Raw genomic sequence first — 22,994 nt, forward strand, 5'->3', positions numbered from 1 at the left:
GATGTGCAGGCACAGCAAGCACAGTTTCATATTTAAACCACCTGATATAACTGTATGCAGTATGTGTCAACTTTAATTAAAGTCTGTTTTTAAGTCCACACGAGGGAGCAGATAGGGATACAAGAGGTCAGATTGCTGGGGCATTAGTGGCAAAGACAGTAACGTAGCACTGAAATGATTAGTTGTTGAGCAGAAATTTAATCTGTAACCATTCTATTACCAATTAATCATTTAGGTCATTGAATATCATTGGGTTTTGGACAGGCTGGACTGTTTCAGACATCTGATAACATCACTGGGAAAATGTGATGGCCATTTTTTACCATTTACTGGCATTTTATAGACCAATTAAAGCGACACTTACCTTTCTGGAAATTTTACACCTTTCTTTGTTTAGGTTAAAATGCTATTAATAAGCTGCTGGCACACTAAAATGAAAAAGTGAATTCCACCAGAGATAAAAACTCATAATTGTACCATTCTCATATGGTTCTAAGAAAACTTCGAACAATTGGCTGAGCGTCCTGTCTGTCTTCCCCACATGGAGGCCTCCAACTGACATAACCGCTCACATAACAGTTTAGTTTGCCTCTAATGTAACATAGGCTATAACGTTATATATGACAACACAGCATCCAGTTGCTAACGGTTAGCCTACTGTAGCCTAACGTTGCCTGAGCCTCTGTATTATCCTCCTTGTTTGTTGCTAGTCACCAGTACTATCTAACATTAGCGTTTACGTTATATTATAAAACTCATCAGATATCACTGACCCCGGATAAGTTTCAAAACTCCGGGGTTGCGTTCTAATGTGCAGGACAGGTAACGTTATGTTTAGTTTGCTTCTAATATAACATATAACGTTATATGACAACGCAGCATCCAGTTGCTAATGGCTAACGTTAGTGTACTGTAGTGTAGCCTCTGAAACATTAACGTTATCTTCCTTGCGCGTTTCCACTTAGTAATGTTAACGCTACTATCTAACGTTAGCACTGTAACTTTATTCTAAAACTCATCAGTCATCACTGACTCCAGCTGAGTTCCAAAACAGGGTTGCGTTTACCTGTCTTGGTTGTAACGTTACGCTCACTCTTCTTCGTTACCTTGCCAACGCCTACGTCTATCATATACATAATGAGGATGTAATGGAGGAGGGGGGAGTAGGCCTGTGGAGGGAGGAGGAGTTGCAGGAGGAGGGGGATGGGACTTTGGAGGGAGGCGGGAGTTGTGAATGTTCAAATTTTTTCTAAGTGCTGTGTGAAATGCAAGAAAGGTAAGAGTAACTTTAATTAAGAAAATAATCAGCAGATTAATTAATTTATATAAACGTTTGCTGTAGTCCTACTGTAATGCACTGTTGAAGGAGAAACATCTCAATTAAGAAAACACATGCAAAATGCAGTCAGAAACACATTGGCAAAGAGGAACACTAGGCTCACATAGATTCACAACAAAACCATCTGAAATACAGAACTGGAATTATCTTAACAATAATACAAACTGTGGCCTTAAAAGTGACAAAACAACATCTGACAAGCATCATGAGCATCAACAAATGGATACTGGGCTCCTGCAATATACTGGTGTTTCTTTAATTTTCTCTCCCTCTGTTTATTGAAGCACTTTCTGCCAAGCATATCAAACTCATATAAGCGTTCTGAATTATGCAGATTTTCTTAAAAAAATAACTGTCTCAATAAGCCAAACCTTGCTGGTGGGCTCTTCGACTGAAGTAAATGAGGAGGAGCGCTTCCCGTCTTTGACAACACTCGAAATCTCGAACTTCTTCAATTATAAGTGGTGTGTGTACATGCGTGGGTGCCCACTGGCCTTTAGTAAAAAAAACAAAAAGGGCTGCACAAAGTGTAAATTATTTCAAGAAAAAAGTAAGAATTTATTACCTGGCATCCTTCTAGGGCTGCGCAATTAATCGAATATTAGTCTCTATCATGATTTTGGATTTTCACAATTTAATGAACATAATTGACCTCGATATTTACGTTTAACATGTGTGCTCCACTCATAGACTGCAATGCATATCAAATCATGCACTTCCTTGACTAAAAGCCATGGCAGCTGTCAGTGAATCCCCATCTTTGTCCAGCGTCTACAAAGACATCAAAATAGGCCATGCGACGCTGTACGGCACATCACCATATCCCTCCATCTCACAAAGACAGACTGAAATAACTAATGCAACCACATTCCATTTGGCCAAAGATGCATGTCCAATAGAGACTTTTATTTATATTTTGCTTCTAGAGGATGCGCTGGATTATGGTGACGAACCTTATTCTAAGTCATATTTTGATGAAAAGATTTGTATTTTAGCAGGAATGCAGTGCATGGAATCTAAAGCAATGCTTTGTTTATTTAAATGTGAAAGTGCAATAAAAATATTTTGTTCTTCAAATCAACATCCGATCGTGTGATAAATGATCATGATCTAAAAATTGATCAAAACAATTGTGATGATCATTATCACTGTGGAGCCCTACATCCTTGTCCTTTAGACAATATGGAATGAAGGCCATGGTGTCAGACTAAACCAACATGCCAAGACCTGACTCTAGAGATGGTCAATCTCTGCCACTGCACGGCACAACTCAGCATGTCCTAACTGACAAAGGAAGCACATGTCAACACGACATGGTTTGACTTGACACGGCCAAAAGCAGCAATAGAAAAGCCCTACAGATCATACTTTGTGTGCTAGCCAGTGACTGTCTCCTATGTGTTATATCTAGACTCTATTAACTAGCCTCTTTCCAACAAGCCTGCTGGAGCTATACCACAGGTCACACTGCAGAGGCTCTAGCGGGCTTGTCCTCCATCCCTTTTCAGTTGGCTGGGTGACACAGGAGCTCAGGCATGCCTGAAGATGAGGCCACTGATAAGGCCCAGTTAGCTACAGCCACTGGGTCTGGCTGCCCTTGGCTTCCCTGGGCCTCTTAATGCCAAATGGTCTGCAACCAATGACCCACTTGAGCATCCCCAATTTTGTTTTCTTTTTGCCATCTGAGCAGTTGTTGATGTTGTTAGCACTATCCATGTTAATCCAAAGAGACAGCCAAAAACTTTGCGCAGTAACATTACCACCATTGCAGCAAAAACCAATGTTTGGAACCAAGACAGTGACCTAGTGAGTCATTGTGTCCTCTGCTGGGTTTGTTCAAGAATGCCCAAATCTCCAGCAAACATTTAGAGACGAGCAGCGTCATATCACTGCAATGGTATCATTGCCAGTTCTGCATTCACAAGCTGAGAACCAGATTTAATCTACAGAACAACAAGCTCACTGCCAAATACCACAGAGAAGTCTGCACAGAGTCAGAAGTAAACTCGGTCTGTGTGTGTGTGTGCACAGCATTCAACACTGAGATAAAAATCTATACACAGAGCCACAATTGGCAGAAACAGGAACTTTCCAAAGTTTAAAAAATAAATTCCAGTGAGCAATGATAAAATGAGACAAGGCAAACAGAACACAAGAAGTGTTTCTTCCTGACAATGAAAAACTCACAACAGGCATCTTTCTCTCAGATTAACATCCTTGCCTGAGCCAGGGCCATCTGTGTTATGCCAGCAGCCTGGCACAGAAACGGAGATGTGGGGGTGACGGGGATGGGAGGAAAGGGGGCAGGGGGTTGAGGAAGAGAAAGAGAGAGAGAGGAGGGAGGAAGAGAGACAGAAAGAATAAACACAAACCCAGATTAAAATTTCTCGGCAAGAAAACCATGTGACCACTGGAAGGAGGGAAAACAGTGGAAAATCACAGAGTCGTATCTCTTTTCGTCTTCCACAGAGAGCTCCTCTGTCCTCACCCTGTTTTCCACCGCAGTTCACTAAGCTAGGTAAAGCTGGACTCATCTCCACGCAACACTGAAGACTAAATATGCAAAACACAGGCATGCAATCTTTAATGTTTTGGGTGCAATTTTAAGATTAGTTTATACCTGTGTGCTGTTGAGTGTGACTGAGATGGTCTTGCAATTTTTGGCACTGACAGTTCTTGGCTCAGATAGCATCCTTTAAAACCACTCCTTACATGACACAACAACATTAAGCATGCCGGTAAAGCTACAAACTTTTAATTTCTCTTCAAGAAAGTCAATAAAACAAATCATTCACCGCACTAAAATGAAGAGGCCGCTGGCCGAGCTTAGTACACCTACTCAGATTAGGGATGTGTTCAGTGTAAACCATCGCACAATGAAGCGACTCTAAACCTTGTCCAAAACACTAAACATGAAATGGCAGTTTGATCGTGGCTTTGTGTACTAGAGTAGCTTAAATAGCTTTGAATATTTGATCAAAGCTGAAACATATATCAATATATCAATATACATATATCAATATATCAACATATATCAATTGTTGGTGATTATTCTACTGTCAATCTTAGTCATTTTTTAAGCAAATATGCTCAAATTCCCTGAATCTAGTTTCTCAAATGTGATTATTTGCTGTTTTTTGGTCTTTCATAAAAGCAAACTAAATACCTTTTCAGTTTTGGATTAGTGGTCAGACAAAACAAGATGTTGTGAAGCAGGGCTTTATTTTTATTATGGTTTAATTTGTCAACTAATACAACCACTAACCACCAGACATGAGTGAAAAATGCCCATTACAAACTGATATCAAAGAACTAGTGGCAATGAAGGCTGTCTGTTGCATTGCCTTATGTTACCTGTGTCTCGGTCAAAAAGTTGTACCTGAACACGTCCCCAAGACTACAGCCAATGGCCAACAAGCACATACATTCTGCACCTGCGGGAGTAGATATAACTCTCCATACCAGCAGGTAGCGGTAGTCTATATTCGTCACTCAAAGAAGGAAATGAAAAGATCAACAAGATGAATTCAAGACGCTAGTTTACCAGTTAGCATATTAATAACTGAACCCCATGTTAAAAGAAAAAAGGATATTTACCATGCGCTAGCAAACAATAACACAAACACAACAGAAATGAACTATTAAGAAGTCTATGGCTAAAATATAATCTTACCTAAATTGTTTCGATCTAACGCCCCTAGACTTTAGTTGTTAGTTTGTTTTCCTCACATTCGTTTCTCCTCTTGTGCACTGAGCTCCGCTTTCTCTCTCTTTTCCACTTTTTCTGTCAAACCCCTTAACATTGCAATTTCTTATTAAGTTTTGCGTTTACAGATCTGCCACACTTTAATTGTCTGACCTGATTCAGCACCACTCTAACAGTTTAATATTGAACTGCTCGTCATAAACCACTCAGATGGTTCAGCTCACTGGACGGTAAATTTCATAAAGGCAGGGTTAATCGACATGAGATCACAAGCAGTTTTTATCAACTGAGGATGACACCACATGAGACCGTAATGACTCAGTCAGGCACAGAAAACCTCAATTAATGGCTCTGATCCACTCAGTAAGCTAATGAGCCAGAGTGTGCTCTGATGAAAAACAACGATCAGGTCAGCATAGTATTTTGTTATCGAACTGTTTATAGAAGAGTGTGAGCTCAAAGCTATATTTATGACAGAGCAACAAGACGAGGACATGATTGGGAGAAAGGACCATTTGTATTGCAATTAACATCCGTTATTGACTGTCCACTAGGGGGAGTTTTAATGTGTCACTGGGGGAGAATAAAATAAAGGAAATTGCCTCCTGTTCCACATCCTATGATCCGCTGAGTCCAATTTCAGCTCAGTGTTGTCAAGTTGAGGGAGATGTAAGATTGCTCCACACTACTATCAGTCTGCATGACATCATCACCCAAATGAAGTCATTATAACCGTCAGTGCTATTGACTCTACTGTATCTTTGCTCATTCCTAGCCAACAGCATGTTATCTTCAAAGTCCTTCCTCGTGATAGGGTGCGTCACTGGCTTGTGATGCTCCGGTCTTTGAAAACAGGTTTAACTCTTTCAATGCACTCTTTAGTCACATAGGTTACTGACGCAGCATGTTTTCAATACCTTAGGCATTAGTATTCATTGAGGCCACAGGACCGCCACACAGCTCCCAGCATGCTACGGCGCACTTCAGCTGCTTCCTGTCTGCCTACCTCCTGTTGCACAGAGGGAGGGAGGCAGGGAGTAGCACGGCTCATAACATACAGACACACTGCTGGGACAGAGCTCATACAAGCATCTCCTGCGCTGCCCACTCCAATAACCGCGCTTAGCATCATTACATTATCAGCGGGGCAAATGACTTGAGCAAAAATGAAGGATGGTGGTACGTAAACTGTTGGAAATTAATCCCTAACTATTTTAATCTGAGTGGTGAAAGAATAACAAATCACAGTAGAGGTTCTCTGTCTTTGAGGGGGCCAGTCATGCTTACTGTAGTCCCCCTTAAGCCTCCTGGGAGAGAGAGGGAGAGAGAGGTAATCCTTGCTGCAGTCTCCAAAGGACGGAAATAATTAGTTAATACCTTTGCACAGTCTAAGCTGGTGATTTTCCTGTGTCTGTGTAATGCAAGACAAGACAGACGCTCCATGTGCACGGGCAAAACAGCTGATCACTCTATCTAAGTGGTAGTATGTGTCTCCACGTCAACAGCTAATGCTTGTCAATCACTTTTTCCCGTGTACACCATTTAAAATTTAGTGGTAACCCATTTGCAACTTAGCAGACTCCCTTGTGAGGCTGATTGACAGCTCCCTGAAGACATCACCATTACACTATCATCATGTGCGAACCTTCACCGACAGAGAGGGGGCTTCCTGTGAGAGTCAGGCATTTCTCCAATAATATAAATCACTTGGGTACTTCTTGTAGAAAACAACAATGTGAAGATAGTTATTGCTAAATTACATGTGTTGTTTGAAAGTGTTTCCCACGCCCATCTGCAAAAATAAGCATCTAAAAAAAAAAAGGGTGGTGTGCTTTGTCTCGACACTGAGTCTCTGCTTGGGTGCCACAGAGAGACAGAATAAATCAGATGCAGTGTCAGTACTTTACCTGCAGCTCACACCAGGCAACCTCCACCCAGGTCTCAGTATCCAGGCCCTTGTAGACCGTCTTGAAGGACCCTCTCCCCAGCTCTATGTCAAATTTGAGGAATCTTCCTCCCGGTGATGTGGAGACAGCTTTCATCTCTGCCTCCTCCTCGTTCTCCTCACTGGCTGCCTTGATAGCTGCTTTCCCACCATCACTGCATGTAAGATTTATCGCATCTCCTCCTCCTTTCTCCTTCTCCTCGTCTGCACTGGCGCTCTCTGTTGCACTGTCTTTTTGTCCACCTTGACTTTCAGTGCTGGAGCCCCCCTGTATCCCACAGCTAGTCCCCCGAGTCCTGTCCACTATTGTCCGCAGGTTTATGTTCAGGATCTTATTCCGGTTATCGCACTCAGGTGCCTCAAATGCCTGCTCCTCTGCGTCCGAGATCCACAGACTTCTCCTGATGAATCTCTGGTGCACACTCCTATGGTAGCTGGAGACAGGATATGCACTGGGGTCACTCCCACCTCTCACTACTGAGTCCACATGATTGACACTCCCATCACCCATGGCCTCATACATATTCGTGGCCAGTTCACACTGAGAGTTGGGTACAGATGGGTATTTCAGTCCTTGGTGGGGATCGGAGTTTGGATTAGCCTCCGGCTCCATGGTGAATTAAAAGTTCAGTCACTTTGGTTTCCAGGTCATTCGTGCCATGGCTAGACTTCCCAACATGCAGATTCAGAGATGAGTACCTGCAGCGCCCACTCGGTGACGCAGTTTGCCAGCAGAGGCCCCTGACAACAGTGGGATGGATGACAGACGAGATTTCATCCGATATCAAGAGCTGGAAAAGAAATGTTACCAGTTAGTGAAACAAAATTAAACAATTGCAGGTGTGAAGGGCAAAGCTGGAGCCATATATAAACCGAGATACACATATCAGTCACTACGGAGTTTAAGTTTGTTGGCGTAAATGAAGGCAGGTGGATGAAACAGACAAACGTGTTAAAGCACATTAGCAGGCAGGAGCCATTATCAGCCAGGTGAACGAAAAACTAGCAAGAAAGCCTGTGACGACACAAGTTAACGTTAAAGTTTAGCAATTCAAAACTAACGTCTCTCGCTAATTCACCGTCAATAATCAGACAGCAACACATTAGCTAGTCGTTAAACACCTTTATTAAACTGAACCAACATGGGACACGACTTACCTTGGCTCAAAAAGCGAACAAAACCCACGAAACAACCTCGGCTAAACTCACGCTAGCGATACACGACAGGTCCAGTGTTGGAAGAACCTCGCTAACGTTAGCCGAAGGTGGACTTTAAAACGCCCTATCTGCATAGTACCCCCATTCACACACACAAAAGCGACCAAAGCGACCGCAAACAAATTCAAATACACCTCAGCCTCTGCTAAGTGAACACATAAGTTACCTCATACTGACGTGGAAAAAACATACGTTGTATTTATCTCCTTTCAAGTGCTCGCATCCCTCTCCTCGGTTGCAGATACAGCAGCTAACGATGCCGAGAGTCTCTCTCCACGGTTGCTGCTGCTGTATGCGGAGCGTGTAGTTAAACACCAGCCGGGCCGCTTTACGACACAGGAAATTTTAGTTTCCCTGCCTCCCCACCGCCAATTAATTCACGCGGACAACTGTTTTCGCTTGTCATCGCCTCTGCCCATTAGGTTAATACAACGGCGAGGCACACAAATGTGTTTCCCATTGAGCTCGCTTGGATCCACGCCCCTGGTAACGACTGGAGAGACCGTCCAATCACACAGCACGCTGGGACACTCACACTGCTGTGGTGTGTGAGCAAGACTGACACATATCTCAACATGAACAATCAATGCAACTGCATGACAAATTATTAGTCTTTGCAAACGCCTAATATTGTCTGCAACATTTCTTTCTTACGCCCTTCATCAACTCATCCAGTCACGTGTCTCCCTGCCTCTCACTCAGAGCTGCTGCTGCTGCTGCACAGCACAATTTCCTTACAATATTATAATAATACTACTGCTGTGGCCATATAGCTGTGTGTGCATCTGCCACTCTGTTAAGTAGGCTGTATGCTTGCAGGTCCAGTCTTCTCTTACCCCCCCACAACAGGACACTCTGCAGCTCATTTTCACAGAGCTGCAGCCTGCAGATGAAGTGCAGCACTGTCACACGCATGGGAAAATGATGAGCAGCAGCAACAGGGGAAGTGGGACTGAGGTAAGACATTTGAAACCAATTTTTAAAAAGGGATAAACAGATAAATCTTATGTTATGCCATGCTACATGTGTGCATGATAAGTTGTGTGTTGCATAACTTAAAACTGCAAGGAATAAGAGAAGCCTGGGTGCAATATTTCTCTTCCCACTATGTTTTTTTTTTAAATTCTTGCTTCCTGGAAAACAACTGCAAGGAGAGCCAACAAGTGTCAAACAAGTGCTCAGAGATGGACACATTGAGTTCCTGGAAAATGTAATGGAATTCAACACCACTGTCGTGCAAGGAATGCCAAACTTGTGGAGCTTACATTGTTGGATTTTTGTTTGGACTTTGTCAGAGAGGTGGTGATTCATCTATGCGGCCATTTCCCGAAGCCACAGTTTGTGGTGGTGGTGGTGCACTTTCATGTAAGGTGATCATGTGTAAGAATCCACTTCCTGTGATTTCTGCATTTTAATGCCACTTTGGTGTCTTCTCGTATGTCATCGCCATCACTTTGCAGAACAGAAATGCAGCTGCATGGGATGCATTGCATGAAACAAGTCAATAAGCTGAGACAGAGATCTTCACATCTGTTTCAGGCATGCAGTGTCAGATGACAGTCTGGTTCAGCTGAGGAGTGAAGCATTGTTGGCACCTGAGTGACCTTATAAATAATGAATGCCCTTCTTTGTTTCCACTTCACCAGCCAAAATGTGCACACAAACACATGCACAGGCAGTTTTACTTTTACATAATGTCGTCCTACGTCATGTCACAACAAGGGGTGTTTATTGTGTTTTATGTGGCGATTGGAGTTGCCATTTGACAAGTAATTAGATATGTGGTAGTTCAAATGCAGTTTTACAGGGCATCACTATGTCATCCCCATATTCAATGTCTTTATAGCGCCATTTAATTTCAGATAGATGTGTAAGTGTGTGTGTTTGAGGAAGAAGGGAGGAGGAAGAGAGAGAGAGACCCTGGCAGCCAGAGATACTTCCTTCTGACTGTCAGAGCTCAGCCAACAGACGCAGAACGTAATACCCTTACGCTCAATAAAATGAGCAATTGGTCTCATTTACAATGTGTCTCCCACCAGTGTGAGTCAATAACAATGGAATCAATCCACGGTCGTTTTGTGGAGTGAAGCTCCTATATGCACACTTTCCACAGGCTTTTAATATCTGTGCCTGTGTTACACTGAAACCCGAGACCAATCACATTCTGCGTCAGATGTCAGTACAGTGCTGGCACATCCTCCAGCACGTCCTTTTGGCAAATCAGAAGGTTTCACACTGCAACTTTCTCCAGAACGAGAACGGTTTCTGTCCGATGGTGGGGTAGACCACGCTCTGAAACAGCCATGTTTTCTTTGCACTGTGTAAGGCTGTAAAACTAAAAGCCCTACAGAGAATCATGGAAATTAGATTTACAGTTGGGTCGATGCTCATCTGGAGGAGGGCCAGAGTTTGAGGTGAGTGGGAGAGGGAGGCTGCTGATAGGACATGATGGATGGAGAGCAAAGAAGTGCTGATGTGTGAGGAAAAAAACAAACAAAAGGAAGGGAAACACACACACACACACACACACACACACAAGGCCATTGCAGTTACAGAAATGAGCTCATTTGCGTCTTCATCATGTTGCTGAACGGCAGCAAGTTCAATTAGCTAAATAATAAATGCAAGGTCTCACCATGTCCTAAGTGGTGTCTCACACTGTTGCTGCAAAGAGCTTCCTACACGTCAGATACAGAGTGGTACAAAGCCATAGTTGTGACATACACTCACAGGAAGTGACATGCAGGTATTTAGCTTAGCGGTAATCAGTTAGTGTGACAATGTGGGAAAAGGGGAAAAGTTTAGGATTAGGTGTGTGAGTTCAATGGGTTCTTTGTAGTTGAAGGTGAGCCAAACTTTTGACTTTGGAATACACAATGAAAATCTATTTTTAGTGGTTCAAATAAGATTTAGGTTCGATGTCAGGGATTTAAAATTGCAGCCTTTCCAAAGCAGGTAATCAATTGCACTGCAAGCAGCCGTGAGTCAGACATTAAAGATAGTTATTTATGAAGGACGACTTTATTCTCTCGTGGGTGAGAGGGTATTGGGTAGCGCTGGTTAAACAGAAGCAGTCTTTTATTTGTTTTAAAAACACTGCATAAATTGGCAACAGCTTGAATCTCGCTTTGCCCGATCTCTCCCTGACCTGACTGACCTCAAGGCCTTTTAGTTTTTCAGCCCAATTACTCCTCGACGCTCCACTGTTCAGGTGTCATCCAACAGTGAGCATGCATTTTTGTTTTTTTCCCTTGACTGGAGAAGAGTTAAAGTGGAAGAAGACATGTTTTTGCTTTAACTTATAATTATGAAGTGAATGTTGATAGCACAATGTAATGGCTAAAGAATGATGGCACCATCAGTGTTTAGATTGGTTCCCTATAAGGAAGGAAGTGCATCAACCATTGTGCAACCAAACAGGAAGAGGATAGCACTTTTATTTTTTTATTTTTTATTTTCTATCCCCAGTAGCAGAAATGGTGGATCATGCAACAACTGAACTGTGAATACCGTGGTAGGGGCTAGGCTTTGAGGAAAACGAAAAGAGATCCAGTTGTCTTTGTGACAGCGGCGCCAACAATACCACTTTGAAACCTTAGGGGACTGAGGGGGGTAAAAAGTTGTCTGTTTCCACCTGCAATAAGATTTCATTACCAGTCGAGACAACATCGCCACAGCTAGTATTAATTTCACCCTGTGATTCTGTGTGTGTCATCATGGCAAAATGCTGTCCTGGTGACAGCTATTGTGGTGGGAACTACCACAGAAGGTGCTTTGAGTACTTTGGCAGGTGTTTATCTCTGTCTGTATGTCTGTCTGTCTTAGGACAGATTTTCGTCAATGTGATAACGTCACAACCATGCAAGATACAGTCACAAAACTATACTGGTGTGTTGCCAAGAAGAAGGCAAAGCTTGAATATGGATGTGGTCTTAGCAAGGGGGTGGAAAAAAGAGGTAGGAAATAGGGAGGGTGCCATTGGTCCCCAAATTTATGCCTCATGCTAGCATATGCTTTAAGTTGCAGATCGCTGTATTGTGTCTGGAGTGATTGCATCACATAATAGTCTCTAGTTCTTCAATTTACTTTTAAAATCCTCTAAGTAAGATCTGTTGTATTACTCAGTCTACATGGTGTGTCTTCCTCAAGCTTGGGTCCTCTACCAGAGGCCTGGGAGTTTGTGGGTTCTGCGCAGTATCTTAGCTGTTCCTAGGACTGCACTTCTCTGGACAGAGACCTCAAATGTTGTACCTGGAATTCGGAGTGTTGGGATGATGATGACATCCACACTTTGATCTGTCGTCTTGGCTCGCCCTTGCCATAGTATGTTTGTTGTACCTCATCAGTCTCTAGATGTGATAGCAGTTGCTGTTTGTGGATGTTGGAACACTGGGCTAGGAGTTGTTTGTCAGCCTAGATGTTGGGTTTCGAACCCCTCTCGCTGGGGTTACTTGTATAGTAGCACTCCAACAGCTCCATATTCTCTGCTCTAGTTCGTCTTTGTCTTGTTTCAATAGCCCATTTCTCATCAGGTTGGTTCCTCAACACCTGATGCAGACCTTGTTGACCCAGGTGACGTCTTAGCCGGTATGACCCTTGCGTTTGCGGTTTCACTCATTCTGAGGTAGGCTAGCAGCACTAAGAAGGGTCCAGACTGGATATGTGTTGCCCCGCCCTGATTGGGAATCCAAGCGGAGCACTCAGGGCTGTGACGCCCAAACTGGGAGAGTGGCTCCGACAGATTCCAGGTACAACATCTGAGGTCTCTGTCCAGAGGAGTGCAGTCCTAGGAACTGCTAAGATACTGCGCAGAACCCTCAAAATCCCAGGCCTCTGGAAGACACACCACCACACCATTGATTCATTGAGTCATTCAAGGTATGTACATGTAGCTGCTGATTGTCTCAGTATGGCACTTTGGTAAACAATACTCATTTTAAGAGGTATTCTTTAAATGAACAACTTACCCATCTGATTTTCTTTTCAACCACTTTATCTCATACCCACACACTGTAATATACCTGATCTGATTCTGCAGAGAGCAGAGTATGTAGGATATTATTGCATACATCTATCTACTATTCCACAGTGACGCACAAGCGAGAGTTAAAACAGATTCTAACAACTTATCTATTTCTCTCTGTCTTCCCTCCCCTCCTCATCCTCCTCCCTTTCACTCTCAGCAGTGTGTCCCCTGGGTCTTTTTCAGACAAGGAATGTGGTGTGAATAATTCATCACAAAAATGAGCATTGAAACCTTGGACCAGTACAGAGGGATTGACTTAATGAGAACCCTTCGTTTTAGATTGTGAGGAGTATAAAAGACATTTAATGGCTGGGTGACTGACAGGTGCTCTGTTTATTTCAAACGGGAAAACAAAAGTCAGTGTAAATATGCAAATATGGGTCGTTATGGGGCGTAAATTAATGCCTGGATCAAAACACCTGCCGTGGGGTTTTGCATGTGCACACCCATATCCGTCTCTTGACAGCACAGTGTGACATTTCATGGCCTATATTCACTATCTTTTTGCTCCTCATCATCTCCCCTGCTGTGATAAGTTGTTATCCCATGTTCTCAGTCATATGATATCAGTAGACAACAGGATTATACCTCACAAAATCTTGGACTGATTAAGTTGGTGACCTTTAGTTGTGGCCTACACAAACTACAGCGTAGAACTCAGACAGAGTTTTTTGTATTTGCTGGAGAATTTCTGAGAAAATCCTTCTGCTGTGTTCCTAGACATTCTGACTGCATGTTTCCAACCTGTGATCTCACAACAAGCATTATCTCACCGTGGTCTGTTGACTCGGGGATAAAGGGCTGTCTCTGAAAAGCTGCTGTCAGTGTTTGAGAGCACAGCGGCTGACCCTGACACGTCATGACAGTGTGCCATTTGCGGCGTTTGGCAGGAATCACAGTCACAAGGGTGCTACACACACTACGCACCACGTCGCCTCTCCCATGGACTGCAGGGAAACATGTTTTGAAGACCTGCTTAATTCCTTGCTATGAGTCTTACCACGGGGCGTTGTGGCTCAGAGTGAAAAAGATTTGCCTGAGGGGACAGAGTTGTCAGGGTGTCTCTGAAGTGTTCACGTGAAGTTATGCCAAATTATAAAATCTGAAATGATAAGTACGCTGCCAGATGCTTGGCCAGTGACATGTGTAATCCATGTCCTAAAAAGCGATGGCTTATTAGAGAATTAAACATGGCTTGTCCGGTGGTTATTGCAGGATTTAAAAAAAACTCATCAAAATAATTACTGCAACCAGAGTACTAGCTCTTCTCCAACCCCCACGACCACACCTACTGTACAGTTTGTACTTCCCCCTCATACATCCACTTAACCATTCCAGCTGAGTGTTGCGAATCTCCTAAATACATTGTAATTCAGCTGTAGCCTACCCTGAAACAAATTAGAGGGTGCATCTCTTCTTTTCTCTTTCCCTGGAGAATGGGGAAGACAGTTCCTACCAGCTCTGCGGTTTGGTTAATCCCTGACAAACTATGCTTTCTGCAGCTGCAGGTGGGGGTGTGTTGTGAGAGAAAAAAAAAAGGGAAGGCATCAGTGTCGAGGAAGAGGCTGCGAGCGCTGCTGATTATTTTATGTTGGCGGAGAGAGCGCAGGCTTTGGCCTTGACACGACCGATTCTTCAATGACGGTGCTCAGGTGTTAGGCGGGCATTGCTGAGCAAAAGCTGCAAGTGGATGTTCATTGACCAGCAGTGCTCCAGCAGAAGGTGTATTTTCATCACTTTAAAAGAGAGCGATTTCATACTCATCAACAAGCAGACTGTTTATCCAGCACCTGCTGGCCCAGTCTTTCTCTTTGCAGAGCAGAGTCCACTGGGATGGCGTAGACACACACACACACAAAACCTGGCAGATCTTTTGTTATGTAATCATCACCCACACAAGAATCAATAGGTCAGAATTCAACGTAAAACCAAGATTTATTTGACTTTAATGCTTTTTGTTAACACCTGTTGATCAAAGCCTAAATTACCCTCTGTCTTCCTACGTCGGTGCTGCATAGAATATTTAATATAATAAATGCATTTTTGCTCTACTCAGTATACAGTATGAATAAAATGTTGATACTCATGAGGCAGGATTGTCAAAGAAAACTGTTGTGAAAAAGCTGTTTGTGGTTTTACTCAGTGCAGTCACACAACTAACCCTGTTATCCTCCACTTAGAGACAGTGATATATGAGCAGGATATGACCTAAGGGGTCATAGTAACACCCTCTACCAGTATGTCAGGCACACCGCTTTGATCGGAAAAGTCAACAAATAGTGGAATAGAGAGCTCACATCAACATGTACCCTATGATATTCTCAGAGAAGAAGAAAACGTGCGGCCTGAATGTCATCATTTGAAACCAGAGCTAGTGGGAGGCCGCTAACACTGAGCACGACATGTTCACCGTGTTTTAATGGGTCTGTTACCAGTGTGTCAGTATCTCTTTGCTGTACTAATGGCTCTGTTTTCAAAGGTCACTCTTCTGTAATGGCTGCTCGTTGCGCTAATTAGGTCAGAGTGATAACCAGATCCTCACCATCAATGCACAGGAAGCACAAAATTACTGCTAGTCTCATCAGCATGCTGCCTTGTTGCTCTGCTGGGAGAACAAAACGCAGCACAGAGCACATCTTTCTGTTCAGCTCCCAAGCCTTCTTCTTTTGGGCGCTATCTCAAAGTCGTAAACATCAGTTACTTTTCTTCTGTCCCCAGGCCTCCCATCCAGATGCTGGGCCCAGCAGCCCAGCTCCTCTGAACATGAACCACTATGCTAATAAGAAGAGTGCAGCTGAGAGCATGCTGGATGTGGCTCTACTGATGGCTAACGCCTCCCAGCTAAAGGCTGTGCTGGACCAGGGGCCAAACTTCTCTTTTTACACTCCCATCGTCACCTTAATCAGCATCTCCCTCTGTCTGCAGGTCACAGTCGGGCTCCTGCTCATCTTCATAGGTGAGAATGCGAACAGAGCCCGAGCCCCAGAGGTGTCTTTGTCTTTGTCTGGCATGCTTCACATCCTTTAACCTTCACTAGCCCTTTGTGTGTCCCCCGGCAAGATTCACCAATGTCAAGTCCACTGACTCCTGACAAACAATCCATTACCCAACCCGCTGGAATCTAGCTGTAACCACGGCAACAAGGCCTGACACCAGGTCAGAGTTCAAGGTTTTAGTGCTGCTGTCAGCACGTGTGGGAGTCATTTCGTTTTGTACATGCGGATGTGTCAATATGTGTCAGTGCTCATGTCTTTGCATGTCTTAGCCTTGTCTTAGTAAATACATGCCATCTATCTACACATCCAGAGGTCCGGATGATGTCTGCATTTAATAGGCACACCCACGGGCTTGAGAAAACGTGTACATTAAGATGGGAAGATGAGTTAGGATGAGATCTGCTGCTGTGGGTTGGAGCAGTATATTTTCCTCTGATGGACTGAACAGTGGGTCAGTGAACTTTAGCCAGGTCACACTGACTCATCTCAGCTTGAGCAGGAGGAGTAAATAAAAGACTGTTTATCATTATCCTCTCTATATCTGAAATATAACCACTTTACTGGTATATTTTATAGTGATTTAAAATCTTAATAATCTAGACATAATAATTTCTGAATTAAAGGAGCAGTGTGTAGGATTTAGATGCATCTGGTGGTGCAGATTGCAGATTGCAACCAGCTGAAACTTCTCCCATGTGCCAAGCGTAAACTCGCTGAATTATCTGCAGATAATTCTTCAAAACAAACAGACCAGGTGATTAAACTGGTAAAATCTCTGAGTAAAGTAGTTTATGTTGCAAATCAGCATTTGTTCGGCTCGTGGCATACAGGCTGCTAATCCCACACCTGCTAATGTTTGTTTAAAGTTTTCTCTGATAACTTCACATCCAGACGTTCAGGAGATTTAAAACAGGAGCTGAATTATCCATAGAGGTCTCTTCTTCTCCAAAACAAACAGACCAGGTAATTAAAACTGGTAAAATCTCTGAGTAAAGCAGTTTACGTTACAAATCGGTGTTTGTCTAATGCTGTTTGGCTCATTGCATACAGGCTGCTAGCCTGGCACCTGCTAATGTGTGCTCAGCATTATTCTTTGATAACTTAAGATCCAGATGTTCAGGAGGTTTTTATCAGAGGCTGAATTATCCGCAGAGGTCTCTTCTTCTCCAAAACATACAGACCAGGTGATTAAAACTGGTAAAATCTTGGAGTAAAACAGTTTATGTTACAAATAAAAAATGTGATGCTGTTCGGCTTGTTGCATACAGGCTGTTAGTCTGGCACCTGCTCATCTTTGCTCAGCTTTTTTCTCTGATAACTTATATACAGATGTTTAGGAGGTTTAAAACAGGAGCCGAATTATTTGCAGAGGTCTCTTCTTCTCCAAAACAAACAGACCAGGTGATTAAAACTAGTAAAATCTCTGAGTAAAGCAGTTTACGTTACAAATCAGTGTTTGTCTGCTGCTGTTTGGCTCACTGCATACAAGCTGCTAGCCTTGCACCTGCTAATGTTTGCTCAACTTTTTCTCTGATAACTTAAGATCCAGACGTTCAGGAGGCTTATAACAGGAGCTGAATTATTCACGGAGGTCTCTTCCTCACCAAAACAAACAGACCAGATTTAAACTGGGAAAAAAAAACCCTGGATAAAATAGTTTCCTGTTAAAAACTAGTGTTTTTCCAATGCTGTGTGGCACATTGCGAAGGGGCTGCCAACTACGTTTGCTGATGTGAAAACGCAAAACTGTGAATGGTTGTATGTAGAGTCAGTTTTTGGTTTGTCCCTTCTGGGCTAGAAGACTCCATAGACGAGGACTTGCTTCCTGTGATATAAATTACTCATTCTAAGGTAACGAAAACACACTGATTCTTATTTTCAGATGATTATACACAAAAGCAAACATGCTTAATATGATATATTTCATTTCAGCCAAAATTTCCCCCCTTAAATCCTACACACTGGACCTTTAAGTGTTTTAGTCAAAAATGCCCATGAATTATTAGGTTAACATTATTGGGTTCAAATTTTCTCTGTGTTCACATAAAGTTATAACAGCCGTAATGAATCATCATTATGACTATAAATCATAATAAAAGGTAAAATAAGATTTTGTTATTGCATCTTCTTGCAACATATTTTAGAAAGAAGGTCAGTCATCACACATTCATGAACGTCTGCCCCCTTTGACCTCCTCCATTCACCAAACCTTCTGCCTCCCCAGGCCCCTCAGCAGCCCCCCTCGTCTCCACCAGCATATCAAACACACCCCACTCATCGCTCTTTTCATTCCTCTTCCCTCATTTTCTTTGACTGCTCTGAACCCCGCTGCCCCCTCCGTCCTGCTCCCTCCCTCTCCTGTGGATCCAGCGCTGTCTAATGGAGCCAGTGGTGCGTGATGTGAGTGGCCTACATACCACCGACCCCCCCAATTCCACTCCACCCCAGCCCTGGATGATCAGACACACACACACACACACACACACACACACACAACCAGGCGGGGTCCTTACACCATTTAACCTTTGGTAATCTCCCATGAACAAACACACACACGCACATGGACAAGTAACATGTGCCTGTAGAGTCACAGCCCCCTACACACACACAGAGCGCCCAATCACACCTTCATTTACCATCATCCATAGGCCCGTCACTGTGATGATGAAGATGACACCTTCAGTAGATTTCAAGGCATTACGACAACACAGATTAGTTGTTCTTTCATCATTTTGTTCAGATGATAACAAAGCACAAATATACTGAAGCTGTGTCATACAGGAAATACAAGCTTCCCTTTGTCAGCTCAGTCTTCCCTGTACTGTTATTCCTGTTTATTTCTGTGTGCTTTGAACCACAAGCTTGTTTGTCTTTGTCAGTCTTTAATGCCTGAATTCATAACAATACACTGATGCACAACATGTGATAACAAGTATTTGGATGTTGAGGGGGAAGCTAAGACACTAACTGTCTTAATGGCTCCACAGGTGGAAAAGTAATAAAACTAAACTTTATTAAATAAATCACAAAAAACAATCAACAGATAATTGAAAATTACATTCTCCTTGTATTGTATCATATAAGCATTTAATTGTATTGAAATGGTAACCCTTTTCCAGCTGAGCTTGCACGTTTGATGAATGTGAGAAAATACAGAAATGGATACGAGCATGACCATATATTTATTTTGTTTGCCATTCAAATATGAAAAAATGTGCAGTTTGTTATCCTAGTGATAAACTTATATCAGAATCACAATCAGATTAAGATTTATTACCAAGTGGTTTCCCTTATAAGGACTTTGTCTTGGTGTTTAGTGCATGAAATAAACATTCAATAAATATACATTCTGAAAAATGATTAATGGGGTTTTGTGGATGACGCTTAAAACAAAGAAGTTTTTCCACAGCAAAAAAATATGTTTGTTACATTAAAGCGTCAAAATCAAAAACGTTTTTGACAATTTTGAGTAGGATGGAATCAGAATAAATAAATTAGAATAAATTAAATAAAATACTTTGATCACTTAACATCACCACAACTTTTGGATAAATATTAAGTAGGTTCAAGATATTTAAGCTTTTTAAGGGTCAAAGCAAATCATGTTGGTTGAACTAAACTAATTGGGTTTGTTGGATTATGAAAGATGAATGTAGTATTTACTCAATAAGGCCAGAGTTGGAACTACTTAAAAAGATGTGTGCAAATTGTTAACTTAATTTTCTTAAGTTGAACCAGTGGATTTTTTTAGTGTATTAAGAGGAATAAATGAAGGCAAGTACTGTAACAGTCAAGAACATAAATAAACACAGTGTTGGGAAGGTTACGTTTTAAATGTAATACAGATTACTAGTTACACTGTTGAAAATGTAATAAGCAATGTAACTATTTTAATTACTTCATTAGAGTAATGTAACTTATTATATTCGAGTACTTTTTGATTACTTCTCTGACAAATGTTTCAAACTGGGCATTAAAGCTGAAAAATGTCCGGAATTAGGCTAAACCAATAAAATTATTCCTGCGTAGCAAAAAGATGCAAAGCAACAGAATGAGCGTAATCATGTAATGTAATCACCAACATTATGTTTAGTATCTGTAACTTAATCATATATTTTTTCTCAGTAACTGTAACTGATTACATTTATTTTCATTTCCCTGACATGTAACTAATTACTCCCCAACACTGAATACAGAATAGAAAACTCATAATTCATAATAAAATATATATAAAAAATACTAGAACATAACCAATATGTCCATATGTTCATATTTTTTGTATATACATATTTATAAATATTTTCTGTTTTGACCTGCCAAAGTACTACAGAGTTTATAGTTCAAAGCTATAATCTGGTGCAGTGCATCAAATGGTGACATTTATGTTTTAAAAAAAAAAAAAATTTAAATTAAAGATTAAAATTAATTAAATTAAAATGAAATTAAAAAAATAAAATTACAATATTGCAATATTTTTTCCGTACTGTTTTGTTTGTTTGTTTGTATTGTTAGCTATTCATTGAAAAAAATGAAATTGTACCATTTGCACAGCAAAAAACTGAACCAAAGGCCTCCTTTATCCTCATATGTCCTTTTCAGAACTAAATATGTTTATTCCTTTGCATTTTTGTGTGATCACTCACATTTCCTGAGCTCAGAATTAAATATATATGGATTTATGGCTGGCAGTAAATCTGTGCATAATGATTTGGCTCGAGTCCCAGAATCAAGCTGACTGCTGATGTTTGATTAGAAATTCATCGAGTACGCGTTTAATTGTATTTCCTGGTTCTGTCTGCAGTCCGATGGAACCTGAATGATGAGCAAAAGCACTGGGAGCTGAACCTTATAGAGAACTTGGCCACAAGCCTGGTTTTTATCATAGTGGTGATCAATGTCTTCATCACAGCCTTTGGAGTCCACAGGCCGAACCGCAGCGACTGATGAAGAACACACACGCAGGTATTCTTTCTATTTTTGCTGCTCACATATGTTCTTTATGCTCACTCTCTTTCTCTGCCCCCCCACCTCTCTAACAAAGGTATTTTCTCTCCTGCTTTACTGTGCAGTTGTCTTCTATAGACATCCATGTAGTCAGCATGTTTTTGGACCTGACCTTCACAACCCCCAACCTGACCTACAAACACACTGACCTCTCCAGGCTCTCAGAGAAACTTCCAACAACTGGCACAAATATCCAACTACTGTTCATTTACCAGAAAATCATTGTCCTGCATGAAGAGAAAGCAGTCAGCAGGAGAGAGAAACGGCAGTGGTGATAAATGGGTCTGGTATGTAAACAACACAACATTTGTCCTTAGTGGACAAACAGGAAAGTGGAGACAACTGCAGTCAGGCACATGTGACCTCACACTGTCTGTCTCCTTTGTTGCCCGGGAGTGACCCCGAGCATCAGCCAGACACGAATGCACAGTTACACACACGCTGACAGCAGAACAGGCTTCAATTTTTAATTGCTTTGGTGACGTTAGAGCAAGATGTCATGCTTCTTTTCCAGACAGCTCGGACCAGGAGGTTTGATGGGTCCAGGAGGGTGTGCCTTATCTGACTAACAGATCTGTCCCACCTCCACAGCTCCACAGCTCCACAGCTTTAACCTTACCAACACATCTGCCACCCAGCCGCATGCGTAACATTCAATTACAACAATGTTGGTTGTGCCATGACTCTCTGTGCGCTCTGAGCAAACCTGGAGTGCGTCTGTGGTTCTCTGGACCAGCAGCTGGTGAGTCAGAGTCAACACGGCACAGACCCCAGCAGAACTGCTCGTTAAAATGGAAGCCTTAATTAGACTGTGTTTCAGCAATGTCACCGAAACCCCAATTAGAGCCGAGGCAAATGCTCATTTTATACACTTCAGTGGTTTAACACAAGAACATAAAAGCAGTTTGAGCCTGTTTCACGTAACCATCTGCTAAATACCTGACGAATATTCATGCTGCGATCTATAATTTCTTCAACGTGACTGTGACAAAGCACCTTTCAGATGACACACCGACGTCACAATCTGATCCTTTTCCTCCTCCACAACTATCACGTAACCGTGGAAACAGCCAGACGAGCCGAGAGCCAGATTGATGACACACACAGCTCCACTCAGGGCAGATCTGTGGACTGATATACTGTATATACATAATGTATATCTGTGGCTCCCACACTGGCTCCATCTCAGGCCTCAAGTTGAACATGACTGTCTCTGTGGGGGTCCGGCATCAGAGGATGCTGGTGATCATCGGGGTGGTGCGCAGCAGGACTATTAATAGCTTCCTCGTGGGAATGTGGATACCAGTATTCGAGCTGAACAATCACCCTGGTGACACTTCCAAACCCCTTTAGCACCTCCCCGGCACTCCCCTCTCTCATCTGTTGCTCTCTCTTTGCAGAGAAGACAGAGGCGGCAAAGTGCTGCACGTCTCCTGAGATCAGACACCTGAACTCTCCTCCAGAGCTGCGCTGGAGATACTGTCTTTGATGTGGCCATTTTCCTTCTCATTCATCATTAGAAGAAATACTTGAAAGGTCTCCACCCGAGTATGAAATGCATCCTCCCTGCACAGAAGTCTTTCTTCAGCAGTCAACAAGGTTTAATGTAGCGTTTAATTAAGTTGACTCATTTCATTCTATCAATTTGATTGTCATTATTAATTGATGAGGACTGTCTGTTGCTCAGGTTTGTCATTGTTATAGCACGCCAGAACATTTTCCATCATCCTTGTTTCCCACTTTGGTGCACTGAATGAGGG

At 42.3% G+C, this 22,994-nt stretch overlaps 2 protein-coding genes across 6 annotated transcripts in view; one reads left to right on the top strand and one right to left on the bottom strand.

Annotated features, from left to right (window-relative positions):
- Positions 1 to 8,682, bottom strand: part of LOC126402657 (serine/threonine-protein kinase WNK2) — a 55,883-nt gene extending 47,201 nt beyond the window's left edge. For 3 of the 5 annotated variants that reach the window (XM_050064812.1, XM_050064811.1, XM_050064809.1), the window contains exons 1-2: positions 8,375 to 8,681; positions 6,953 to 7,781 (exon numbers count right to left, since the gene is read on the bottom strand). In XM_050064812.1, coding sequence (XP_049920769.1) covers positions 6,953 to 7,603 — 651 coding nt within the window. In that variant the 5' untranslated portion in view covers positions 7,604 to 7,781; positions 8,375 to 8,681. Of the gene's footprint in view, positions 1 to 6,952; positions 7,782 to 8,374 lie in introns of all 5 variants that reach the window. The other 2 variants (XM_050064808.1, XM_050064807.1) reach the window with 1 other exon arrangement.
- A 448-nt stretch (positions 8,683 to 9,130) lies between these two features.
- LOC126403047 (ninjurin-1-like) lies at positions 9,131 to 21,346 on the top strand. The gene is made up of 4 exons (XM_050065447.1): positions 9,131 to 9,165; positions 15,953 to 16,190; positions 21,032 to 21,192; positions 21,300 to 21,346. The coding sequence occupies exons 1-3, from the start codon at positions 9,133 to 9,135 to the stop codon at positions 21,172 to 21,174; spliced, it is 414 nt and encodes a 137-aa protein (XP_049921404.1). The 5' UTR covers positions 9,131 to 9,132; the 3' UTR covers positions 21,175 to 21,192; positions 21,300 to 21,346.
- Positions 21,347 to 22,994: the final 1,648 nt, after the last annotated feature.

This window comes from Epinephelus moara, chromosome 16 (genome assembly GCF_006386435.1).
Source record: "Epinephelus moara isolate mb chromosome 16, YSFRI_EMoa_1.0, whole genome shotgun sequence".
NCBI classification, from domain to species: domain Eukaryota; kingdom Metazoa; phylum Chordata; class Actinopteri; order Perciformes; family Serranidae; genus Epinephelus; species Epinephelus moara.

Excerpts from the sequence above, each read along its gene's own strand:
- LOC126403047 (XM_050065447.1), top strand. The coding sequence starts at position 9,133 with ATGAGCAGCAGCAACAGGGGAAGTGGGACTGAG. Across the intron at positions 9,166-15,952 it reads ACAGGGGAAGTGGGACTGAG|GCCTCCCATCCAGATGCTGG; the intron begins GTAAGACATTTG and ends TTCTGTCCCCAG. Across the intron at positions 16,191-21,031 it reads GCTCCTGCTCATCTTCATAG|TCCGATGGAACCTGAATGAT; the intron begins GTGAGAATGCGA and ends TTCTGTCTGCAG.